General features: G+C 49.0%; 2 protein-coding genes across 3 annotated transcripts in view; one reads left to right on the forward strand and one right to left on the reverse strand.

Moving 5' to 3' along the window:
* The window catches only part of MTHFD1 (methylenetetrahydrofolate dehydrogenase, cyclohydrolase and formyltetrahydrofolate synthetase 1), a 61,205-nt gene extending 48,604 nt beyond the window's left edge, over positions 1-12,601 (reverse strand). The window contains exons 1-6 of the mRNA XM_040412747.1: positions 12,452-12,601; positions 9,143-9,227; positions 7,570-7,629; positions 3,615-3,668; positions 2,517-2,653; positions 1,616-1,716 (exon numbers count right to left, since the gene is read on the reverse strand). Coding sequence (XP_040268681.1) covers positions 1,616-1,716; positions 2,517-2,653; positions 3,615-3,668; positions 7,570-7,629; positions 9,143-9,227; positions 12,452-12,489 — 475 coding nt within the window. The 5' untranslated portion in view covers positions 12,490-12,601. The remainder of the gene's footprint in view (positions 1-1,615; positions 1,717-2,516; positions 2,654-3,614; positions 3,669-7,569; positions 7,630-9,142; positions 9,228-12,451) is intronic.
* Positions 10,548-17,885, forward strand: part of LOC120982525 (coiled-coil domain-containing protein 170-like) — a 56,074-nt gene continuing 48,736 nt past the window's right edge. For both annotated transcript variants that reach the window (XM_040412748.1, XM_040412749.1), the window contains exons 1-2: positions 10,548-10,659; positions 16,992-17,062. In XM_040412748.1, coding sequence (XP_040268682.1) covers positions 17,014-17,062 — 49 coding nt within the window. In that variant the 5' untranslated portion in view covers positions 10,548-10,659; positions 16,992-17,013. The remainder of the gene's footprint in view (positions 10,660-16,991; positions 17,063-17,885) is intronic.

The raw sequence follows: 17,885 nt of genomic DNA on the forward strand, positions 1-17,885 counted from the left end.
CTGTGAACATGTTGCAAGGAGGGCCCTATTGGTGTGACAGAGAGCCCCGCCAACTACTAATATGCCACATTTACTAATGACTGAGGCATGTAAGGATTAGGCAGAAATGGTGTTCTGTCCGATATCTGTTGTTAGAGTATATTGCGGGCCCAAGTGGGAGAGTGTAAATGAAGAATGCTGCTGTCCTAAGTGGGAGAGTGTAAATGAAGAATGCTGCTGTCCTAAGTGGGAGAGTGTAAATGAAGGTGGGCGTTTCCTCCATAATGTTGTTCCCACCCACTGATCCTCCTCCTGGCAATCTGCATTCCTGACGACCTTGTGATGTCACTCGGTCATGTGACCCCTGTTTTCAGACTTCCAAAACACTTATTCGATTGAATTATGTTTAATAACTTTGGAGCCCACACATTCAACCTTGTACATTTACGTCAATTTGTGCGAACTGTATAATTCCCATGATAAATATACATCACGGGAATATATATACAGCTACTAAAAGCTATGAGTGAATTGCTAGCAGTCTGCAGTAAGGGTACAGAGGGGTGGTAACAAGTTGGGGAAGGGGGGGGGGGGGTGTACCTGCACAGACTCACTGTATGCAATCAGTGCTGCCATTTTCAGACACTGCAGGGACACCCCCCCCCCCCAACTAGTAACACCCCTCTGTACTCTTACTGCAGACTGCTAGCAATTCATTCACAACTTCTAGTACTAGTAGAAATATTATAGGACTGGCACAACATAGAGCCATAAGAATAGATGCTCCAGAATTACGGTATATTACACGGGGAATACATGAAGCTATTAAAACAGGAATGTCAGGAGTGGTGACAGGTCCTCTTTAAAGGAGGTGGCCGTTCTGGGACATTGATGGCATATTGCTAGGATGTGAGACCCGCACCTAGCTAGAGAAAGGGGCTCCTGAAGCGAAGGCAGCACACAGCGCACGCGCAGCATGCTCTCCATTCAACTCTATAGAGGTTCCGAAAAAAAGCAGAGGTGCACTTGGCTATTTTCTGAAGTTCCATAAAGGTGACCGGTGAGTGCATAGAGTATGTGTGGCCACCTCTCCATCTCTAAGGGGCTGCCGGAAATAGCTGAGCCAGCGCTCGCCTATTTCTGGAACTCCTCTTTTGGTAAATGGAGGATGGTGGCACATACACGGCTGATACCCCCCACTTTGGGGGTTCCTGTTCTGGAGATAGGAGCGGGTCCCAGAGGGACCCACACCTGGCATTTGTGGCTCAGTGGTTAGCATTGGTGCCTTGCAGCGCTGGGGTCCTAGGTTCGAATCCGCCCAAGGACAACAACATCTGCATGGAGTTTGTATGCGTTGGTTTCCTCCGGATTCTCCGGGTTCCTCCCCCACTCCAAAGACATACTGATAGGGACCTTAGACTGTGAGCCCCATTGGGGACAGTTGGATGCCAATGTCTGTAAAGCGCTGTGGAATATGTCAGCACTTTAAAAGTGCATAAAAAAAAAAAAAAAAACAATAATCAATGTCCCAAATGAGAATATCCTTTTAAAAGTTGACCACTAAAATGAATGCATTCTTTGCAGCAAATTTCAGCAGGAGATGCGGTTAGGGAGGGAGTCCATAAAAAAACACTACCTGTCTGTCGGAGAAGGTCCAGGCATCCTTTAGGTGTACACGGGATGAAGCAATCTCCGAGGTCCCCCCTGGCCAGCTTTCCTGCATTAATGCTGGTTAGCCTACAATAATACAAATCACGTAGAAAATAATGCAATGAAAGCACAATCTCCATCAGCTGTACATGACAAACGGGTTGTCTCACTTCAACAAGTGCCATTTATCATGTAGAGAAAGTTAATACAAGGCACTTTACTAATGTATTGTGATTGTCCATATTGCCTCCTTTGCTGGCAGGATTCCTTTTACCATCACATTATACACTGCTCGTTTCCAGGGGTTACGGCCACCCTGCAATCCATCAGAGGTGGTCGTGCTTGCACACTATAGGACAGTGCTGTCCTCTCTGGTGGCCAGGACTGCGGGAGCAAATACAGGCACGCAGAGCCAACTCGTATCAGGGCTGCAGCGGTGTCCGAAACCATGATGACGAGCCGTGTATAACGTGATGGAAAAATGAATCCAGCCAGCAAAGGAGGCAATATGGACAATCACAATACATTAGTAAGTGCCTTGTATTAACTTTCTCTACATGATAAATGCAGTTTGCTGAACTGATACAGCCCCTTTAAATATTGATGACCCATCCTCAGTAGGTCATCAATATCTGATCAGGGAGGCGCCACTTCCTTGGTCTGTGACGTCACGTGGCCTCTATGGAGGTTCAGTTCCTTTCAAGTGAATGAGCCTGAGCTGCAATACCAAGCACAGCCACTATACAATGTACGGAGCTGTACTTGGTGTACTTTGGCCATGCTACAGTGTTTGACCCACGCCGATCAGACACCGACGACCTAGCCTGAGGTCTCACAATCATTGCTGGTCACGATACACTTTTCAGCACTGCAATGTTCGGACTCACCCGTCCACGTCCTTGGCAGGCGATACGGCGTTGGTGACTTTCTCGGTGTCAATTTTGTGCTCCGAATCCAGGGGCAGCTGAACGATTAACCCATGAAGCGCTGGATCCTCGTTAATCAACTTTATTCTGCTCAGCACCTAAAATACATGTTGGGGGTTGTTATCCGGAGCCATTTACGGATGCACTCAGCCCATATGGACACACCACACGTAATACCACCAGCCCCCCCCTTGTGGTTGCAGTCTCTGGGAACTGCATGGGATCACTACAGCTGTATCCATCGCTATATTACAGCTTGGAATTAAAGATTCTGCCGTTGGGAACTATTCTGTACATTGCTGGGGGAGATGAGGGTGTCGGCACTGGGTGGTATATACTTCGGGAGACTGGGTTAACCCACCGGATATAATACGGATGTGAATAAAGGTGCCCGTACACCTTCCATAGCCATCGTTTAATTGACGGCATATCATTGATGGCGGGTCCCAGAGGTGTGAACTGCACTCATCTCCAAAACAGGACCCCCAAAAGTAACATGCGTGGCCACCCTCCATTCACTGCCATTGAGCATGTCCTATTCTCGCCGGCAATCACGGACAAGAATAGGCATTTCTATCATAGGGCCGGCCATGCGCGGTGCTCAAAATGCCGAACGCACGCGGCTGGTATCAGTGTTTTGCGGATCGCAAAACAATTATGGATGTGTGAATGGACCCTTATATGGATGCATAAAAAGTGCCTGTAATACGCCCGTGTAAAGCTGGCCTTCCCCATGGCAGCCCACAGACTGATTGTGCCGAATTTCAGTCGTTGCCCCTGCGAGTCCACCCCACTTTGGAGGCTCGTCGGCATCTTGCAGCGTCTGCAGAGGATTCGAAAATGGTGTATGGATTACAGCAGTGCCCGAGCTGTGGATCTCCATCTGTTAGGAGACTATAACTCCCAGAATGCTCCAACAGCATGAGGCAATCACAACATAGCTTGGGAGTTGTAGTCTTGCAGCAATTGGAGACCCCTAGTCTTCGGGTACATGCCGCTCGCTGTGTAAGACTAGGCTGGAGTGATAGATCTCCTCCACAGTCAGAAGTTTACGGTTACCTCGGCCTCTGTCGCAGTCCTGGGCAGCTTGATATGGTTGGCGTTAATACCAATCTAGAAAAGAACAAAGAACGAGTCAAACGCTATTACATGAACCAAAGCAAAGCTGAGCCCTGCACCAATTCTATTCAACCTGAGGCATCGACCACCGTTGCGTATGTCATCACTTCCTGACTCGTGGGGTGGTTGGTGACTTGCTGCTTGTGGTCACACCACTGCTGAAGCCAGTTATTGGCTGCAGCAGATCATGTAACCATGTCCATGCACCGCTGAATGTAACCAGTGCGGCGACCGGAAGATGGGAGCGGTGGGGAGTAGGCAAGTATTTAAAGGGGTTTTCCAATTATTATTTTTTCACTGGTGACCTATCCTGGGTGTCTGGTGGGGGTCAGACACCCGGGACCCCCGCCGATCAACTGTTTGAGAAGGCACCGGCGTCTGCAGTATCACTGCGCCCTTCTCGCAGATCACCAATCACAGCGCCATACATTGTATAGTGACTGTTCTTGGCATCACAGCTCAGCCCCATTGACTTCTATGGGGCTGAGCTGCGCCTAGGTCATGTGACCGATGAAAGTGACATCACTGGCCTAGGGAAATCTGCAAGAAGGCTGCCCCACTACAGCGAGCGCCAGTGCCTTCTAAAACAGCTGATCGGCGAGGCTCCTGGGTGTCAGACCCATCCGACACCGATGACCTACAGCTACGGAGCCACCTGTATTTAATGAGGCCATTAACACATACATGGATTTGGTGAAAGAGGGCCTACAGCGTATAAAGGCACGATGAAATCTAACATGAACGAAAAAGAAAAAAAAAAAAAAAAGAGGGCTCTGAGGGACCCATGTGACAGGAAGGGTGTTATGGAGCCATCGGAGTTATGGACACCACTGATTATATCGCTGCGATCAAGAGGCAATTACGTGATACTGAAGTGTAGAGAGAGCTGGACTCTGAGCCACAGTTTACTATTAGGCCTCTTTCACACAACCGTTCATTTCGATGGTTCCACCCAAAAAACGGAATGTACTCCGTATGCATTCAGTTTCCGTATTTCCGTTCCGTTGAAAGATAGAACACGCGCTATTATTGCCCGCAAATCACGTTCCGCGTTTCCATTCAAGTCAATGGGTCCGCAAAAAAAATAAAATTAAAAACCGTATGTCTTCCGTATCCGTTCCCCTTTTTTTGCGGAACCATCTATTGAAAAGGTTATGCCGAGCCCAATTTTTTCTATGTAATTACTGTATACGCCATGCGGAAAAACGGATCCGGAAAAAAACGACCTGCAAAACACTGAAAAAGCCATACGGTCGGGTGAAAGAGGCCTTATGTGTAGGATGAAAGTCCTTGTTGATAATGCTTTTGCAACTGATCTCCTCGATGATAAACTACACAAGGTTTCGTTGGTAGCACATCCGGTGACACCCATTCTGTACATTTTACCGAAAGAGCCTGGAAAATCCCCCAGGCCGCCCCATAGTAAAGGGCATAGATTCGGTATTTTCACCAGCAGCTACCTTTTTGGACAAAGCCCTCAGACAGTATGCTAGAACAGCAAAATCTTACGTGAGGGACACCACAGATTTTTTGAATAAGCTTGAAGCAGTGGAATACCAGGAGGGGCTTATTATTGCCTCTTTTGAGGTCACGAGCCCCAATACGAGTATTGAACAAGCGAAGGAATGGAGGCGATCGAATGGGCCTTACAGAAAGATATCGTTTATTGTGAGTTGAGGGATTTTTTTCTCTCTTTCCTGAAGATAGTACTCACATGCAACCATTTCCTTTTTGAAGATACTTATTATGTGCCGCAACGGGGGACCGCAATGGGGTCCAATGTGGCCCCGACGTAGGCAAACATATAGATGACTCCCTTTGAAGAAACGTCGGTGTACACATGCAGCCATTTCGCATTTGTGAAGGGCTGGATGAGGTACAGACGATATTTTCTTCATTTGGACCGACACGGTAGAAAAACTGATGGATTTTCACCGATACATGAATTCAGTACATCAGGAACTCCAATTTACCTTGGTACACTCACAAACAGAGCTACAATTTCTGGACACAACAGGGTTACGATTTTATTAAATTTGATACCCAACCTGTTGGTTGTGATTTTCTGATATGTTTTTCTCTCTCTTTTTTAAGCAACACTTTGGGTGCAACCTGTGGGCATAACTGGGAATCGCTTCACCAAGGGACTATAGAGTCTACCAAGTGAGATGGGAGGCCCCAAAGACGGGAGGTATAATTTATTGTTGTCTTATAGGGGTACACCAAGATAGGTAACTGGTTTAGCTGGAGGTGGGTGGTTAGTTCTGAAACTACATTGTTGCTGAGACCGCTCTTTAAAAGGGCTATACTGGTCGGACTGTCTTGAGGAGGGGCGGTCAGTCGATTGATCCTGGATTTCAGTCCAGTATGAACGTTCAAGATATGGTAAGCGTTTCCCCACAGGAGTGGGACAACGTTTTCACTGAATAAGTGGGTGTACACCTAATTAGTGCCAGTGTTCCCCCCATAAACTGAGGGTCACGCCCCCTTTTTTTGGGTGTGCACATAGATTGTCTGACTTAGACAGCTGGGAACATTTCTTTACCGAAGTGGGAGATGTGCCCCCATCTCAGTCATGTGTGAACGCTGCCTACAGATCTGGGTCTCAGCAGCAAATTGATCCCCCTCAATCTAAAAAGGCTCGTAATTACTGTATTGTACAATATCCTGAATGGTGTCCAGAGGAGCATCGTATAAGGTTAGATTAAACCACTGGTGAATTGGGATATGGAATCACACTGAGGGTTAGGCCTCATGCACACGACCGTAGTTCGGGTCCGCATCTGAGCCGCAGTTTTTGCGGCTCGGGTGCGGACCCATTCACTTCAATGGGGCCGCAAAAGAGGCGGACAGCACTCAGTGTGCTGTCCGCATCCGTTGATCCGTTCCGAGGCCCCGCAAAAAAAAAAATATATAAAAAATATAGCATGTCCTATTCTTGTCCGTTTTGCGGACAAGAATAGGCATGTCTACAATGGGCCGCCCGTTTCGTTACGCAAATTGCGGAAGGCACACGGGCGACTTCTGTTTTTTTGCGGACCGCAAAAAACGGAACAGTCATGTGCATGAGGCCTTAATATCATGTGCACTGTGCATCACCTGATGTATAGGTTAAAGGGTAATGATTGATCATGGATTTGAATAAGGCTCATGTGACCGATTTGCATGATGATCATGTGGTCAATTTGCATAGTGGTCATGTGGCCATTGGTCATGTGATCGCATTGAGCATGTGACCATTTGCATGGTGATCATGTGGTCAATTTGCATAATGTTCATGTGACCATTTAGGATGGTATATGCATTAGCACACACACACACACACACACACACACACACGTTTGCATGAGAAAGACCGAGAGGTCGAAACATCGCAATGTTTGGTGAATAAACCAGCATGAATTGTAGACCGGTGAGTGCTGCAGTTTTATCTTTGATTTATTCTCGGCAGCCATGCAGTGATCCGGAGGATCGCGGGTGTCGGGGAGCAGGTAAGTATGCTCTAGAGCAGTGTTTCCCAACCAGTGTGCCTCCAGCTGTTGCAAAACTACAACTCCCAGCATGCCCGCACAGCCAAAGGCTGTCCGGGCATGCTGGGAGTTGTAGTTTTGCAACAGCTGGAGGCACACTGGTTGGGAAACACTGCTCTAGAGGAGGGGCCTGGGCATTCTGGGGGGTCATTATAGGGATTGGATAACCCCTTTAAGTTTTCTCTAGAAAATGGCGCTCCCGGGACGTGCTGGAGTCCCCTGCAGAGCGGGCGCCTCAAGGCTGGACAAACCATCAGTGAAGGGTCCCGGGGGTCAGATGCGGGCGCTGCCCTGGACCGACTCATCTGAAGCACAAAGTGGCCAGACTGGCAAAGACAATAAGAATGAAGAGTACTCGTCGTTACCTCGGAGGCGGCTTTCAGCTTCACACTGATGTACAGGTTGGAGTCGTCCCGGTCTCCCACCTATTGGAGGACAATGAAGAAGAAATGGATTCAGATAGGTTTTCAATGTGACGGCGAGATGGTAATGGACTGGGTGACGTCCTCCTACAGGGGTGGTCGCCCAGCGCCCCAGACCTCTGAGGGCTTAAAGGGCTATTCTGGTTGTTCCAAGTTATCCCCTATCCCAGCACTCCCGCTGTTCTGAAACTACGACTCCCAGAATCCTCCTTTCACTTCTATGATAGTTACAAGAACTGCCGAGCAAGTGTGCATGCTGGGAGTTGTAGTTTCACAGCAGCTGGAGTGCCGGAGGTTGCTGATCCCTGCCCTATCTTGTGGATGACTACTGGACTGACAGGGGTGTGACTGCTAGGACCCCCAAAGATCATGACAATGGGTACCTTGTACCCTTCTGAGCCCCCTGAAAACAAAGGCAGCGGCAGGTCCAGGATGCAAACTGCTGCTCCATTCATCTCTATGGGAGATCCGGAAAGATCTGAGCGCTGTACCCGTAGAGATGAACACATGCATGCTCGGCCTGCCACACCATTCATTTCAAGGGGCTCCAAGGGGTACCCTTTCTTGTGCTGGGACCCCCCACCCATCTAAGGCTACTTTCACACTCGCACCGATAATACAACCGTCTGCGTCTGTTCAGAACGGATCTGTTTGTATTATCTTTAGCATAGCCAAAACGGATCGGCCTTGAACACCATTGAAAGTCAATGGGGGACGGATCCGTTTTCTATTGCGCCATATTGTGTCAGTCAAAACGGATCCGTCCCCATTGACTTACATTGTGTGTCAGGACGGATCCGTTTGCCTCCGCATCGTCAGGCAGCGTTTTGGTGTCCATCTCCAAAGCCGAACGGAGGCAAACTGATGCTTTCTGAGCGGATCCTTTTCCATTCAGAATGCATTAGGGCAAAACGGATCCGTTTTGGACCGCTTGCGAGAGCCCTGAACGGATCTAACAAACGGAAAGCGAAAACGCCAGTGTGAAAGTAGCCTAATAGCTATCCCGTGGATAGAGGATAACATGGTGGACCCCCATATTGCAGCATGACATTCAGGTTTCTAAGAAAGCTTAGCCGTACCCCACGGGGGGCTGTTCTGGCGGCCGCACTGTCTGACAACCATCTTACCCAGACAAGATATTGATTAGGAGGGCTAATCCCTTCCTAGTGAATGCTGTCAATTTCTAACCTCTGGGGTTCAACTGCTAGGCCCCCAAATATCCCGAGAATAAAAGGGCCACAGCGCTAATTTAGTGCTATGGCTTCTGCACAGTCTTTCCCTAAAAAGAGCGGCACTATTGGCCACGGGTTGTACAGAGGGTAGCCGGGGCGCAGCTCTGCAGGGGACGCGGTGCTGAATCAGTGCTTCCGCCCCCCATATTCTCAGGATGCAGGAGGACCCATCAGGTGGTGGGCTTCAGTCTCCTCTTGTCAGCTGCAGGATCACAAGCCGGTATGGGCCTTCGTCCAATATGGCGGTACAAAACATGCACGACGAAAGCAACCGCTACACAAACCTGCACAATGGCGAGACCTGGACGGAAACCGGCGTACTTCTCCTGCATGGCCGCAACTTCATTTTTCAGACGCTCTCGGACAAGTCTGTAAGAAATCATGTAAGAGCAGGCTGTATTAGTAAAGGTGACACTACATGGCACCATAACATTGTGCGGCCGCTGTATCAGGCGCCCATAATAACGGGTTCACTGGAGATCATCACCACTCTTGTAACTGGTGCGGCTCTCACCTCACCTGACATGTCCGGTTCAGTAAGTACTCGCACTCCCCATGTGATAACTCTAGGGCATCTATTCTTATGACGATGGTGTGCTGTTCCTCTATTATTCCTACTAGAAGTTGTGAAGGAATTGCTAGCAGATTGCAATGAAGGTCCAGATGGGCATTACCAGTTAGGAGTGTCTCCCTGCACAGTCTGCACTGATTGGATAACTGGTAACACCCATCTGGACCTACAATAGGAAATCATAGGGTCATAAGAATTGTTTATCCAGAATGGTTATTACTTGGGGGAATGCAAGTCGTTAAATGTCAGGAGCGGCGACAGATTCTCTTTAAAGTGCTCAAACACATTAGATGCCGAACCGGTTGCAATTTACGGTCCCCAATGCACGGGCACCATCCGTACGGCTGACCCAGACCCATTCATCCGTGCAGAGCCACGGAGAGTAATCCCACGGAGGGCTTCCGTTGGGTTCCGTACTTCCATTCTGCACTGCACCTTCCAGATTCACTTCAAGGGGCCGGGACCCGTATATTGGGGACCCGCTGTTTACGGGCTGCAATACGGCCACGGCAGGGCGACGGCCGGGCGCGTGAGGCCTAAGAATGAGATAAATGCGGCCTCCTAGAGATGAGGACGTGTGGTCGACAAAGGGGGCGTGTCCCCTGAAACGCTGCTCCGCGGCCGGTGGACCTGCGGTGTACGAGGACCGTGCCACATTTTCTATTTTTTGGATGGTAGTCAGAAACATCCATGCTGGAGTCCAGCTGGAGCGGACAGAGGGGAGAGAATCCCCTGCTACTACCCGAAATGTTCCGCAGCTCATTCCCTCCTCCCCCTTGATAACACATGCATGCTTGGTCGAGCAGAGTGTGCACGTGTATGACTGGCCAGATCTGATCCGAAATTGTATTATCTGCTCCAATTGTGTAATCGCAGGTCACGTGACTCCCAGAATACGGCGTCTGCTCAATGGACGGCGGGGCCAAAATGACCCCCATTACACAGCCAGCAACACGATTCATATCAAATAAATAAATAAATAAATAAAGAGATAAGCGGCATGTGCCCTCCCCTTCTCGCCATACGCACAGGAGGAGGCGTGAACGCCAGGCACCACGCCACCTTGTGTCAGGGGCAAAGTTTAACGCTTTTGCTTCCAGGTCGCTGGACTTCTGCAAGGCCACAGCGTAAGACAGACGAGATATTTAACCCCTGCCTGACCAGAAGGCAGCAGGTGGAGAATGGGAGACAGCCTCCTCTTTAGCCTGAAGCCGTCATCGACAAATCCGGGTATAGTCTACCTGATGGAGTTAACCTGTTCTATGCCGCACGGTGACATCACTGCTTGTATTAACCCTTTACTGTACAGTCAGAATGGTGCACACTGGGACCCCTGTTACTGATGCTTTTTTTTTTTTTTGGGGGGGGGGGGGGGGGTCGGGTCAATGGTATCTAAGCCATGAGAAGACTTAAAGGGGACATCTGGGACACGGATCGCTAGGATAGGCCATCAACGTCAGGTAGTTGCGGGTCCCACCTCTGGGGCCCGGTCCTATGTCCAGAAGGGCCCCCCCAATCCCCCCCCCCCCCCCAGAAGTGAAGGAGAGGGGAACCTACAAGCACAGGTGTTCCCCATTCACTGGTATGGGAGTTCTGAAAACAGCCGAGCGAGCGCACTTGGCTAATTTCGGAAGTCCCATAGCGCTGAACACAGGGTGGCCACTCAAGTTGGGAGAAAGTCCGGACACCCTCCAAACACGCTAAGCCATTGGCCAGTCGGCAGGGTCGGCCTACTATAGCATGGCCAGTGTTTAACCCCCTAAGCACCAAACCCCTTATCACTACTGCTTATCAGAAGACCCTGTTCAAAATATTAACTCCTTCTGCACTCCTCAGACACACTATTGAGGACCCCCTGCATAAGGTGCCTCGCAGTCTGTGCCAAAGAGCCTTTACCGAGGAACACATTAACCCATCACTGTCACCTGTTAACCCCTACTGCACCAAGAGCGCCCCGTCATTAGGAGGCATCAGTAGACCCCGCGTAATATGTAATACAGGGCCTTAGGTCATAAAGCTCCAAATACTTCACGTTTACCATTTTCAAGATCTCTGCTTGCTGCCAATTGGAACAGCCCCTACAGACCTAAGCCTCCGTACACACTGGAGTTCAACATTTTTTTCTTATCACAGCTGAAGGTCTGTTACAGTGGTATCCAGCCCTCTTATATCCATGCACTCCGCGCTGATACATTGTAGCAAACCATAATTACCAATGTATTCAGCTGCAGAATGCCAGGAGAAGATGCAACTGTAACAAACCTCCAGCTGTGATCCTCTGTACATACTGGCATTTAATATTTTCCTTCGAGCAGCTGAAGGTCTGTTACAATTGCTTCCAGCACTGGTGTATACAGCTGTCAAATGATAGGAGCAGAGGCAACTGTAACAAACCTTCTGCTGTGATCCTCTGTATACACTGGCGTTCAACATTTTCCTGCTCGCAGCTGAAGGTCTGTTACAGTTGCATCCAGTCCTTTATCAATACTATCCGCGCTGATACATTGTAGCAAACCCTTAGCACTGATATATTCAGTGGTCAAATGACAGGAGCAGATGCAACTGTAACAAACCTCCAGCTGTGATCCCCTGTACACAACCATGGTCAATTTCTTCCTTCCCGCAGCTGAAGGTCTGTTACAGTTGTATCCAGCCCTCTTATGTGAATGCACTCTGCGCTGATACATTGCAGCAAACCCTTAGCCCTGATGTATTCAGATGTGCAATAACAGGAGCAGATGCAACTGTAACAAACCTCCAGCTGACAGCCTCTGGAGACTTCTGACAACTAGCTGTCTCTGGGCTGGACACAGGAGTTGTCAGGGGACAGGAAAAACACAACCCCTCTGGATTAACCCCTTCTGCACTGTGTCCTATCTGCATCACCCAATCTGACAACTATATATTAACCCCGTCGTGGTAACGCATGACTCATAGATCACCAGCACGTGTCCTATTAACCCCTCCACTGCCAGGACTGGGGGGGGGGGGGGGGCTCTCCCTCTTGCCCCGGTGCACTTACCCGGAGACCACCTTCCCGCTGAGGACCTGGGCCGGCATGCTGGCTGCACGGAGCGGAGAGACTCGGGGCCACACAACTCCGATGGTGCGGGATGAGGAAGACTGCGAAGTAAGTAGAGATGCCGACCCTCGTGGTGAAGTACGGAGCGCACTGAGCATGCGCGGATGGGAGGCGAGGTGGGCGTGTTCAGCCAGCCGTACGGGCGGGGTCTGGAAAGGTTAACCACGCCCCCTCCTGTATTCTTTTTTTTTTTTTTTGTGTGTGCGCGGGTGGTCACTGAGAACAAGCGGGGAGCTGCGCAGCTAGGGGGGCGGGGCTTCACGTCTCAGCCGTCCCTGGCATTTCAGGCCACATTATTAGCCATAACATTAAAACCACTGACAGGTGAAGTGAATAGTATATGGATTAGCTAGTGGCAATGAAGCCTGTCAGGGGGGACAGTCAGTTCATGTAGTGGACATGAGGAAGCAGGAAACATGGTTACATGCGCAAGCAGGAGGGCCAAATTGTGGTGAGAGGACTGGTTCAGGTCTGAACTAAAAGTGGTACAAAGAAGGACACACTTCCCCCTCATGGCAGTGGCTATTTTCAGCAGGGTAATGGCCTGTCCCACGCAGGGGTGCACCTAGCCTTTCTGGTGCCTGAGGTGAAAACTGAAACAGCGCCCCCCCCCCCCATCTGTTGCCCCTGCCTGAGGCGACCGCCTCACCTGGCCTCATCGGTGGTGCCCCCCTGGTCCCACTGCAAAAAAGCCTTTAGGAAGAGGACAAGGTGTCAGCCTTATAATCCCCCCTGATCCTGGACGGCTGCACCCTGCAATGTACCACAGGACACCAGCAGAGATCCATATCGGAGCATCACAAAGGGAACCTGCCTCATATTAGGCAGGCGATGCACACAAAGCTAATACTATGAAAAAGCAGAGCTGCAGTGTAAAGCAGGGGCAGCAACCCAGGAGCTTCCTGAGCCTGTGATAAGAACTGGTAGATTTCAGGTGACCTACGACATCGAATCATTAAAGGACATCTGTCAGCAGATTTGTACCTATGACACTGGCTGACCTGTTCCATGTGCGCTTGGCAGCTGAAGGCGTCTGTGTTGGTCCCATGTTCATACGTGCCCACATTGCTGAGAAAAATGAGTTTTTAATATATGCAAATGAGCCTCTAGGAGCAACGGGGGCGTTACCATTACACCCAGAGGCTCTGCTCTCTCTGCTGTCAAAAATTTGCATCCTAAATGATCTTGTGGCACAGATTTGAAATCCTTAGTATGTCAATTAAGGCCTCATGCACACGGACGTTGTTTGTTTCCGTGTCCGTTCAGTTTTTTTTGCGGATAGGATGCGGACCCATTAATTTCAATGGATCCGCAAAACACATACGGTCGTGTGCTTGTAGCCTTAGGCCTCCTGCACACGGCCGTTTTTCTTTCCCGTTTACTGGCCGTTTTTTGCGTTCCGTATACGGTCCGTATACGGTCCGTATACGGAACCATTCATTTCAATGGTTCCGCAAAAAAAACGGAATGTACTCCGTATGCATTCCGTTTCCGTATTTCCGTTCCGTTTTAACATAGAACATGTCCTATTATTGCCCGCAAATCACGGTCCGTGGCTCCATTCAAGTCAATGGGTCCGCAAAAAAAACGGAACACATACGGAAATGCATCCGTATGTCTTCCGTTTCCGTTCCGTTTTTTGCTGAACCATCTATTGAAAATGTTATGCCCAGCCCAATTTTATCTATGTAATTACTGTATACTGTATATGCCATACGGAAAAACGGAACGGAAAAACGGAACAGAAACGGAAACACAACGGAAACAAAAAACGGAACAACGGATCAGTGAAAAACGGACCACAAAACACTGAAAAAGCCATACGGTCGTGTGCAATAGGCCTTATGCTGTGGATTTCCACTGCAGATTATTTTTGCACTGCAGAGGTGGCGAATCCACAGCAAAGTCCGTGGACACGTGGCAAAATCCACTGCAAAAATTCTGCTTGGGTTGGACGTATCCTAATGGATCAGAGCTAGGAAGCTGAAGAAGATCAGTGGAAGTATTAGGCTACGTCTACACGACGACATTTGTCGCGCGACAAAAAGTCGCAACAGTTGTCGCGCGACATTTTGTTGCACTAATGTCGCGCGACAATTTTTATAATGGCAGTCTATGGTGTCGCACTGCAACATGCGACATGCTGCGACTGCGACGCGACAGTCGCAGAAAATCCATTCCGATGGATTTTTCTGCGACTGTCGCGTCGCAGTCGCAACATGTCGCATGTTGCAGTGCGACACCATAGACTGCCATTATAAAAATTGTCGCGCGACATTAGTGCAACAAAATGTCGCGCGACAACTGTTGCGCCCTATCTGTCGCGCGACAAATGTCGTCGTGTAGACCTAGCCTAAGACCTTATTCACACAGTCAGGGCTCATGCACACGACCGTATGTGATTTGTGGTCCGCAAAAAACGGATCTGCAAAAAGTACAGATGACGTCCGTGTGCATTCCGTATTTTGCGGAACAGACCAGCTGGGCCCTAATAGAACAGTCCTATCCTTGTCTGTAATACGGACAATAATAGGACATGTTCTATTTTTTTGCGGAACAGAAATACGGACATACAGAAACGTAATGCACGCGAAGTAACTTCAGTTTTTTTGGTGAATCCATTGAAATAAATGGGTCCGCAAAAAAAACGAAATGGACACGGAAAGAAAATACGTTTGTGTGCCCTCAGTGATTTCCATCAGTGATTGTGAGCCAAAAAACAGGAGTGGAGCCTGTACTGTAAGGGCTCATGCCCACGAGCGGGTGTGCCACGTATTGCAGACCACATTGGTCCACAATCCTCAAGATACAGAACGGAAGCGCTTCCATGGGATTTCGATCCGTGCCTCTGCACCTCAAAAAAATAGAACATGTCCTATTTTTTTTGGTGTGGACCATCTATTGCGGATCGCGGACCCATTCAAGTGCACACGGATGGTGCCTGTGTATTGTGGGCCGCTATTTGCAGTCCACAGAACGGGGCACAGACGCCCGTGTGCATGAGCCCTAATGGAAAGATTTCCACCCGTTCAGTTTTTTTGACCCACTCCTGGTTTTGGCTCACAATCACTGATCAGACACTGATGTGTCAGGGCTCATGCACACGAACGTATTTTCTTTCTGCTTCCGTTCAGGTTTTTTTGCGGACCGTATACGGAACCATTCACTTCAATGGGGCTGTAGAAGATATGGAAGTTACTCCGTGTGCATTCCGTTTCCGTTTGTCCGCATGGCCGTTCCGCAAAAAAGCAGTGCATGTCCAATTATTGTCCGCAAATCACGGTCTGAGGCCCCATTCAAGTCAATGGGTCCGCAAATAATACGGTACGCACACGGAACACATCCATACTGTAGAAATGCTATGCCCAGCCCATATTGCTCATGTGTTTGGTGATTAATAAGGGTACTTTCACACTTGCGTTTTTCTTTTCCGGCACCGAGTTCCGTCCTAGGGGCTCAATACCGGAAAAGAACTGATCAGTTTTATCCCCATGGATTCTGAATGGAGAGTAATCCGTTCAGGATGCATCAGGATGTCTTCAGTTCAGTCGTTTTGCCTTTTCAGGACGGAGATAATACCGCAGCATGCTGCGGTTTTATCTCCGTCCAAGATTCCGGATCCGGCATTTTTTCCCCCATTGAAATGCATCTGGCCCCGAGTGTTCCGGCAAAATGGATCTGGCATTGCAGTCTGCACATGCTCAGACCGCAAAAAAATTGAAAATAAATAAATGCCAGATCCGTTTTTCAGGATGACACCGGAGAGACGGATCCGGCATTTCAATACATTTGTCATACGGATCAGGATCCTTATCTGTCTGACAAATGCCATCAGTTTGCATACGTTTTGACAGATCGGCAGGCGGATCCGGCAGGCAGTTCCGGCGACGGAACTGCCTGCCGGAATCCTGCCGCAAGTTTTAAAGTACCCTAAGTTACTGTTTCCGATCCGCAAAAAACGGATCATACGGATATGTTTTGTGCAATAACGGAACGGAAGAGGACTTAAATCAGAGAAAAAAAATCTCGGATACGGAACAACGGATCTGTGAAAAACGGACCGCAAAACAACCACGATCGTGTCCATGAGCCCTTAGACAGCGGCAATCGCCTGCTCGCTAGTGGAGGGGATTGCTGCTATTATATGCTATTATATGCAGCAATTTCCTCCTATACCATCACTTGTCCCCATGCTGTATAGTGGTAATTAGACACCGCGATCTGCTGCTGGCAAACGATAATTTTAAGCATGCTAAAAAATCTGAATTGCGTGATGAACGAGCGCTGGCGGCAGTATTACATACGAATGCTCGTTAGCGATCATCGGCAGGTGTGATACAGCCTTAAGTCATTTTCAAAGTAATTTTGCAGTTCTCATCAATTCAACCTTCCTCTTATGAAATGCAGTTATACAATTATGTTTAAAAATGCAGAAAACCAACATATTTGTATTTTTTTAATATATTCGTGATCATTTTAGCTGTTGCCAGCAGGGGGCAGTCATGTCAAACTCCATGTTCTGCATTGCCACCTCCTTAGAAACAAATCAAGGTACGTTCCTAAGGGGCGTGCAGACAGTCACATTGCGGGGCCGCCACGTACCTGTTCCGTGTGTCTCTCCTGTTTTATACCCAGCACCCCGCCGATAAGCTGTTTTGGGCTCTCAGTGACAGAGTGAGAGCTGAAGGCGCCATTCATTCCATAGCGCTGTACATATGATGGCGCTGTACATATGAGAAGAGGTATACATATATAATACAGACAATTGCACTAATCATAAACAAGACAAGTTACAGACTGGTACAGAAGGAGAGAGGGCCCTGCCCGTGAGGGCTGACAATCTACATGGTATGGGAGAAGGACACAGTAGGTGCGGGTGAAGTAGGTCATGGCGGTATAGAGGCAGCAGGGTCACTGGTTGTAGGCTTGTCTGAAGAGGTGGGTTTTCAGGTTTCTTTTAAAGGATTCCAATGTAGGTGAGAGTCTGATATGTTGGGGTAGCGAGTTCCAGAGTGTGGGGGATGCACGGGAGAAATCTTGGAGTCGATTGTGGGAAGAGGCAATAAGAGGAGAGGAGAGAAGGAGGTCTTGTGAGGATCGGAGAGTGCGTGTGGGGGTGTATCGGGAAAGTAGCTCAGAGATGTAGGGAGGGGACAGGTTATGGACGGCCTTGTATGTATTTGTTAGTACTTTGAAGTGAATTAGTTGGGCAATGGGGAGCCAGTGAAGAGATTGGCAGAGGAGTAATAGGGTGAGAGGTGGATTAGTCGGGCAGCAGAGTGGAGGATAGATTGGAGGGGTGCGAGAGTGCTAGATGGAAGGCCACAGAGGAGAGTGTTGCAGTAGTCTAGGCGAGAGATAATGAGGGCATGTA

Source organism: Bufo bufo, chromosome 11, assembly GCF_905171765.1.
Source record: "Bufo bufo chromosome 11, aBufBuf1.1, whole genome shotgun sequence".
Taxonomy (NCBI): domain Eukaryota; kingdom Metazoa; phylum Chordata; class Amphibia; order Anura; family Bufonidae; genus Bufo; species Bufo bufo.